Source organism: Sphaerodactylus townsendi, unplaced genomic scaffold (genome assembly GCF_021028975.2).
Source record: "Sphaerodactylus townsendi isolate TG3544 unplaced genomic scaffold, MPM_Stown_v2.3 scaffold_1713, whole genome shotgun sequence".
Lineage (NCBI taxonomy): Eukaryota > Metazoa > Chordata > Lepidosauria > Squamata > Sphaerodactylidae > Sphaerodactylus > Sphaerodactylus townsendi.
The window spans coordinates 2,423-10,027 of NW_025950303.1; the positions used below are offsets into that span (position 1 = coordinate 2,423).

At 45.9% G+C, this 7,605-nt stretch overlaps 1 protein-coding gene across 1 annotated transcript; it reads right to left on the minus strand.

The window, feature by feature from the left end:
• Nucleotides 1–834: 834 nt before the first annotated feature.
• Nucleotides 835–5,018, minus strand: LOC125424995 (E3 ubiquitin-protein ligase TRIM38-like). Its single transcript, XM_048482445.1, has 3 exons — nucleotides 4,920–5,018; nucleotides 3,838–3,918; nucleotides 835–1,490 (listed from the first exon to the last, which is right to left on the minus strand). Exons 1-3 carry the CDS (start codon nucleotides 4,987–4,989, stop codon nucleotides 970–972), a joined length of 672 nt encoding a protein of 223 aa, XP_048338402.1. The 5' UTR covers nucleotides 4,990–5,018; the 3' UTR covers nucleotides 835–969.
• Nucleotides 5,019–7,605: the final 2,587 nt, after the last annotated feature.

The window sequence follows — 7,605 nt, forward strand, 5'->3', positions numbered from 1 at the left end:
CTCTGTTGGTGTAAGACTACAATTATGTGTGCTGTATTGTAAGGTGAACCCCAAAATTGTGATTTTAGAGGCCTCTCTGCTGAAGCTTAAACCTACAAAGTTCAGAGCTCTGAAAACATTTATTTCTCTAATAGGGAGCATTGTTCTTGCGACCGCCCTGACCGCAAACTGCTTGCCTTGTAAAAAGCAAGCTAAGCTATATCCTGCACCCAAAAACTTGCTAAAACCGCCAAAGTTTGTCTTAGAAATACTCTTTGATGTTGTGTTCTTATGATTCTCAGAAAAGCCACCTGCTCTCTTCTCCTCCTGACCCCCTCCCCAGAGAGCTTTGCTTCATGGTTATCTGTGACATGTAACTATCTCAAAGTATAGCTAGAGCCAACAAACTGGTCGCCAACCACATATACCGGAACGCATCCAAATTTAAACAAGACATAGACAAGAAGAAAGAGGAGGTGAAATACTAATTAGCCAATCATTAATTCAATGCTGCTTGTTGACGTATCATTATAAAAATGAATGTATTGCTAGCAAAATTCGTCCTGGACCCAACTAGATCTAGTTGATAAGAGCTCTGGTAATAAACTTTCACGGATTTTTTCAATCATTTGCCTTTTTGCAACTGAATCGCGTGGTCTTGTGACTGGCACTCAAGGGGCAAAGTTGTCAGTATTTCTAAAAGCGTCTGGGAAAGGCTAGGCTGGAAAACTTCCTCCTTGGGTTTGTTTGTTTTTGTGTGTGTGCAAAGGAGTCGAGGGAACATTCAAACATTATAGATAGATAAAATAATGTAAAAGTGTAATTATTCATTCATTACATTAATTAGAGGTCAACATAATGCATTCTATCATTTAAAAGAATTGTCGATTATATACGCATATATGAAGAAAAATATGTGCATAATATACAGAAGGCGCCATTTTGTATTTTTGTCCCCCTTCCAAAAAATATTTAGATCCGACCCTGATCTCAGGGCAGCAGAGTGAGGTGGAAGTCTGAAGCCCACACTTCAAACCAGGGGAAAACTCTTTCTCCAGAAAACGAAGCCTTTGGGAAAGTGAAAATGTGGTCTTCGGTCACAGCATTGAAAAATGCCACCTTCTCCTCCTCGTAGTCCAAATACACCCAGATCACGTTGGGAACTTTTCTCAGACAGAGCACTTCTGTAGGGGAAGTGAGACCGTGGTATTCGCCATCCCACACTTTAATTGCCCAGATGCCTTCCTCGGGACTAATGTTGAAATTTCCCTTTCTCCTCACGGTCTCTCTGGCAACCCCCATACTCCAGTATTTCCCATTTCCAGTATCCACCCTCCAGCAGTGTTTCCCTGAGGTAAATCCCTTATGAGTCAGGACACTGATGTGATGGTCAAATCTTTTTATGTTTGTGGGTAGCGTATTCACCGCACTGTTTCCACGGCACACCCTTTTGCCATCCTTTGACAGAACCAACTGGTAATGTGCAGTATCTGGATCCAAAGTCAGGTTCTCTGAAAAAAAAGAACAACAAATTGCAAGGGGGAGGAAAATCAGACGGTTTACCTGAAGGAAAGATGGGTCCTGGATGACACACATGTTTTATGTTGCTCAGAACAATTAAAGGGGGCCACGTTTTGGTTCAGTTTGTGGTACTGAGGACACGAAGCGTCTGAGCAACTTACTTTTGCCAGGAAGGGGGGAAAGGGAAAAAAAATTATGACAAAATGCCAGTGGGCATATGCAGAGCATCATTTATGTCTGAAAAAAAGCTAGATTTTGGGTTGTTTTTTTAAAAAATTGGCTATTGTTTCTGCTGAGTCTTTTCTCCCTGAGAGAAATCAAAAACCAGGGAGGAGAGAGCAAGAGAGAGCACTTAACTCTTAGGCCCCTTCCACACAAGCAAAATAATGCGTTTTCAAACCACTTTCACAACTGTTTGCAAGTGGATTTTGCCATTCCGCACAGCTTCAAAGAGCATTGAAAGCAGTCTGAAAGTGCATTATTCTGCATGTGCGCAATGAGCCAGAGTCTCAAAAGCAATTCGAAAACCCCGACAGAACTCCACAATCTATTATATTACTTATCCCGCCTTTTCTCCAAAGCACTCAGGGCATGTGATTGTCCCCTCCTGTATTTTATCCCTGCAACAATCTTAGGAGGTAGGCCAGGCTGAGGAAGTGACTGGTCCCAGGTGGGCTTGATCACTGAGCAGGGAACCTGGGTAATCCTAATCCATCACTTGAACCACTGCTCCGGGCTAACAAACGGAGCTCTCTCCATTGTAAGAGACTCCAAGGTCGATTCTGCACTTGCGTTATCAACCTAAGTTCGAGCTGCGTTCGACTCAAGTGCTCCACACAACCACTGGGATCGACGTGGTTTTGTACCAGCTTCGCCCCGTGTAACGGTCAAATTTCCGACTCCAGTTGGGAACTACTACTTTTTCAGGGAACCACGCTCGAACTCAGCTCGATTCCAGTAAAGTGCGGAATCTCTGGTGCCAGGAGTCCCCCATTCAGCCAATCACAGCTGAGTGTTTCGGGCATGCGTACAGCTGGCCAATCAAAAAACACCACCTTCGTCCCTCCATTCCTGTGGCAGTTTTTTTTATAACATGGGTGGGGATAGACGGAACATGGCCGTAGAACAGGAGCCAATCAGGACGGAGCGGCGAAGAGGCACAGGATGATTCCGCCCTCCGAGCTGGGATCAAGCTGGTTGCAGTGTGGAACAACAATGGCTTCGACCTAGGTCAGTACCCTTCTCAGGGAACTGGGTCGAACCTATTTTACTCGTGTGCGAATCGCCCCAAGAAAGCCTGAGGGACTTGGGGTATGTTGAGTCTGGAAAAGAGGAGCTGACAGGGACATGATGATTCTCATTCAGTATTTGAAGGGCTGTCACTTAGAGGAGGGCAGGGAGCTGTTCCAGTTGGCAACAGAGGCTAGGACTCCCAATGATGGGTGTAAGTTACAGAGGGAAGAAACTGGCTAGACATTGGGGGGGGGATTACTGAGAGGGTACTAGTTGAGCTGTGGAATCAGCTGCCATGGAAGGTGGCGAGTTTCCTTCTTTGCCAGTCTTCAAGCAGCAGATGGATGAACATTTGTCGGGGATGCGGCAGATCCTGCATTGAGCAGGAGGACTAGATCACCTGTACGACCCCTTCCCCCTCTATGATTTTATGCCTCAGTACTGTCTCTTTTGTACAATTTATTCATTCCCTGAAAATATTTTTACCTCCCCGCTTCTCCCACACACCCATGGTAATACCAGGAGCAAAAAAAATCATCAGTAAATATCTAAAACCAGTTAAAACACTAATCCAGAAACAATAAGCAATGAATAAAAATACATCAAAAGATGGAAAAGTCAGTGAACAATTTAACGTATGGATTTAAAATATGTTCTTGCTTATGTTTACGGAAGATTCTTGTGCTATGGGGACAGCTGTTGCTGAAGCATGGGGCGTTTTCCCGCTTACCTTCTGCCCCGCGCTACTGTAGCCAAGTAGCGTGGGGTCCCCCGGCACTCCCCACTACAGGGGCGGCGACAACGCAGCCGCCCCGACGCTGCCGCTGTCGCGCCCCCTCAGCGTGCGTCATTCCTGGCGCTCTTCAAAACGGCGTTTTTCGCGGGGTCATGGGGAAACCTAGGCGCGCGCCAGAAATGACGCGCGCTGAGAGTAGCGCGCGGCAGAGGGGGCTATGAGTAAGTGGGGGAACGCTCATAGTCAGTCTGAAGCCCTGCTGGATAAAAGCTCCACCAGACCTCGCCCATAAAAACATTTGGTGAGCACCAGGAAAGTTGCAGGCACCACGTTGGCAACTCGTCCTCTAAGAGGAAGCCAAGATTTACCTGTTAAATTGCGATGGGCCAATTCACAGGAACGAAATGAGACTGCAGAGCCGAAAGTTTCTGAAGAGCTTCCCTGAAAAACTTGTAAATATCTTCAGTTAGAAAAACACGACTGTTTCATTCTTACACAACATTTCGGTCTAGGTTAGGATTTGCCAGCATCTCAAATCCTGAGATTCATGGGGCAGAGCTTAGTAATGTCTCCCTCAATAGCGATTCTAATGGTAATGCTTCCTCACAGCGCTAGAAATTATATCCCAGATGCAGTGGTGGGATCCAAAAATTTTAGTAACAGGTTCCCATGGTGGTGGGATTCAAACTGTGGCGTAGCGCCAATGGGGGTGGGCGGGGCACGACGGGGACGTGGCCGGGCATTCCTGGGCGGGGCTGTGGCAAGGACGCAACCGCTACGCCGGTCCTTGGACAGGAAACGAATGCATGCAGGCGCAGGCTGCCACGGACGCCGGTGCACCTCCTGCTAGACTGCTTCAAGTTCTGCCGCTACTGCTGAGAGGAGGGGCGTAACTAAGGCAAAAATCACGTGGCAAAATCACCAATGAGTAACCCCCTCTCGGCACACACAAATAATTAGTCACCTACTCTCGGGAACCTGTGAGAACCTGCTGGATCCCACCTCTACCCAGATGTACCTGGGAATGGAAGTTGTAGCAATCTGCCCCTCTTGAGACCAACTGACAACTGTCATACAAAAAGTGGGATTTAGGATTAGCCCCCTTCAGTGGGCGGGGGTTAAACATACTTCATCACTTCCTTCTGAAAGTAGCCCTCAAACGCTGGACAACAAGTGTACGTGTAGATTGTACACATCCCTCCATTGTTTTGGGTCAGGCAGGCTTTGCAAGTTTTCGGAAGAAGACTATGACCTGTTAAACTGTGGGTCAAGTATCCCTAGCTCAGGGGTCTGCAACCTGTGGCTCTCCAGATGTTCATGGACTACAATTCCCATCAGCCCCTGCCAGCCAGTCCATCAACATCTGGAGAGCCACAGGTTGCAGGCCCCTGCCCTAGCTCAAAGTGGGGTGTGAAGATATTGAATGAGTTAAAGGTGAGAAGAAAAGTACCTGGCTGAAACAGGACCAGAAGGAGTGACAGTTTCAAAGTAATGCTTGCTGTCAGGAAAACTGCCAACATAATTTTCCATCTGCGGAGATTTGGAGTAGGACCTGTGGAATTAAAATTTGTAGGGGTGATTATGTGGCTTGTATCCAAGTCTGCAGCCAAACGGAACAGTCCCATAGTCTTTGGTTCCTGGATGGTACAAGAGTTTGGTGATTTTGGCACCTGAGGGAAAGCATTAAGATGTCACACACAAATTAAGACAGAATTTGATTCCCCAAGATGCTATCCTGTGAGTCCTTCTAGACAGGAACAACATCTGTGCAAGAGCCCTTATTTAGCAGTGAACTGTATCCCCCAGATTCTGGTTAGCCAGTCTCACACAAAATAGGGGGCTGAGTCTAAGCTACATTCATTCATTCATTCATTCATTCATTCATTCATTCATTCATTCATTCATTCATTTTCTTATTCTTTATTTCTTTATTTCTTTATTTAATATACCACCCTCTCCCTGAGGGCTCAGGGCAGTTCACAACCGGGTTAAAACATACATTAAAACATAATTGACATATCAATTACCTAAAAACAGAACCCATTTCAAAATGTGGATGGCGTCTGGCTACCCCCTCCCCCCCTTGTGCCCACGGGAGGCCAGATGACATGGTAGATGTATTTTTAACCAGGCTGGCCAAACGCCTGGCGGAACAGGTCCGTCTTGCAGGCCCTGCGGAAACTCTGTTAGTCCCGCAGGGCCCTGATCTCCCTAGGGAGCCTGTTCCACCAGGTAGGGGCCAGGGCTGAAAAGGCCCTGCCCCTCGTTGAGGCCAGCCTGATCATTTTTGGGCCAGGGGTCATGAGTAGGTCCTCCTCCGAGGAGCGGAGGGGCCTACCGGGGCATTCTCCATTCAGGCAAGGCACTTGCATCAGGGGAATAGAATATTTCGGCCTGCCCCCTCCAGTGGAAACTGATATGAACATATAGTTTATAATGTTTTAAGCCATATATTTAATCATATAAAGTATATTAGAGGTAATTTATAAAAGATCAGTAAGATGCTGTTAGTTAAACCAAGAACTGTAATTTCATTAGTAGAGAGGCTTTGCTTGGAAGAAGGGGGGGGGATTTCTGCACTTTTCAGTAAAGTCTGATACACATGCTGTGGAATTTGGGTACGGCCTCTCACCAGAAAGATAAAAGAGACAAAGCGTACAGAAAAACACAGATAAGGGCGAAATACTATAGCAACCAAAGTCTCTGAACGGGGCAAGATGACATAGAGAATACACGCCCAATTGTGGAAAGCAAAGTGGGCTTTGGAGAGGAGTGGAGATTCAAATGGCAATGTGTACGTATTCCAAATCTAGCCAATGGTCAGAAGACAAGGAGGGATGTTTGTAAGAGGGTATAAATTACATTACACAAGCAACAGCCCCTTTGAACCTCCTCCTTGTTGCTAACAGAGGAGAGTTCCCTCTTCTGCGCAGAATTGAAAACAATAAATCTCTGAACACTGAAGAAGCTTTTGGATGGTTATTTTTGTAACCGGTCAGAGCCTTTGCTCTGTGGACAGGGCCTTGCCCTATGCCTTTCAAAACCAGTTATGAAACAAAGGATTTTAACAACTTTCCAGATCTATCAGAACCCGTCAGTGCAGTGATAAGAGTGTCTGACTAGGATCCAGGATCAAATCCCTAAACTGCTATGGAAGCAATGCTGGGTGCCCATGGGTCAGTCAGATACTCTCTTACCCTAACTTATCTCACAGGGTTGTAGTTGTGGGGATAAAATAGAGAACAAGAGGAGGATGTAAGTCACTTTGGGTCCACATTTAGGGAGAAAGGCAGCACAGACAGGGAAGGTGGATAATATTCCCCTCTTTAAAAAAAACCAACTGGGGATTAAGAATTTCCCAGAGCTTGTATTTTTGTTGCTGTATTTCAATGCCATACAATTGTTCTTTTTTCTGTATTCTGTTGCTGTATTTCTGTATTCTGTTGCTGTATTTCAATGCCATACAATTGTTCTTTACAATTTGTATTTTTCAAGCTTATATAATAGCCTCTTTTTTGGATTTTAATGCTTTGTATAAATCTCATATTGAGTTTTAATTTTTATGTAAACTCTTGGAAGCTGGGCTAGGGTTGAAGTCTTATACATGCCTGTATGGCCCATGGCTAAGGTGACCAGATGGTCACCTTTGTGAACTGGGACGGGCGGGTAGGTGTGCGCAGCTGAAGGGCAGGAAACGGGAGCGCCCCAGAAGGCCGTGCGCTCCTGTGGCCGCGCGCGCGGGAGGCTGTCATACTGCCTTGCGCCCCAGAAGGCAGTGCGGCAGCCTTTCAAAACCAGGACACTTGAAAAAACCCACGGGACAAAAGTGGGACGTCTGGTCAGCCTACCCATGGCTAATAAACGTGAATTTGATTGATTGCACTATCAGAGACAATGTGGTATAGGGGTTAGAACTAGAATCATAAAGAATTATTTTGAATCCCTAGTCTGCCAGTCACACACATTCTACAAGAGCTACCTTGCAGGGTTGTTCTAAAGGTAAAATGGAAGACAGGAGAATGACGTAAGTTGTTTTGGTTACCTCCTGTGGAGGAAGACAGAATATGGAATTTGTCAGAAATCTAATTTTGCCCCCAGTTTTCAAAATAAAGGGATGATGATTTTTGCTGTTACTT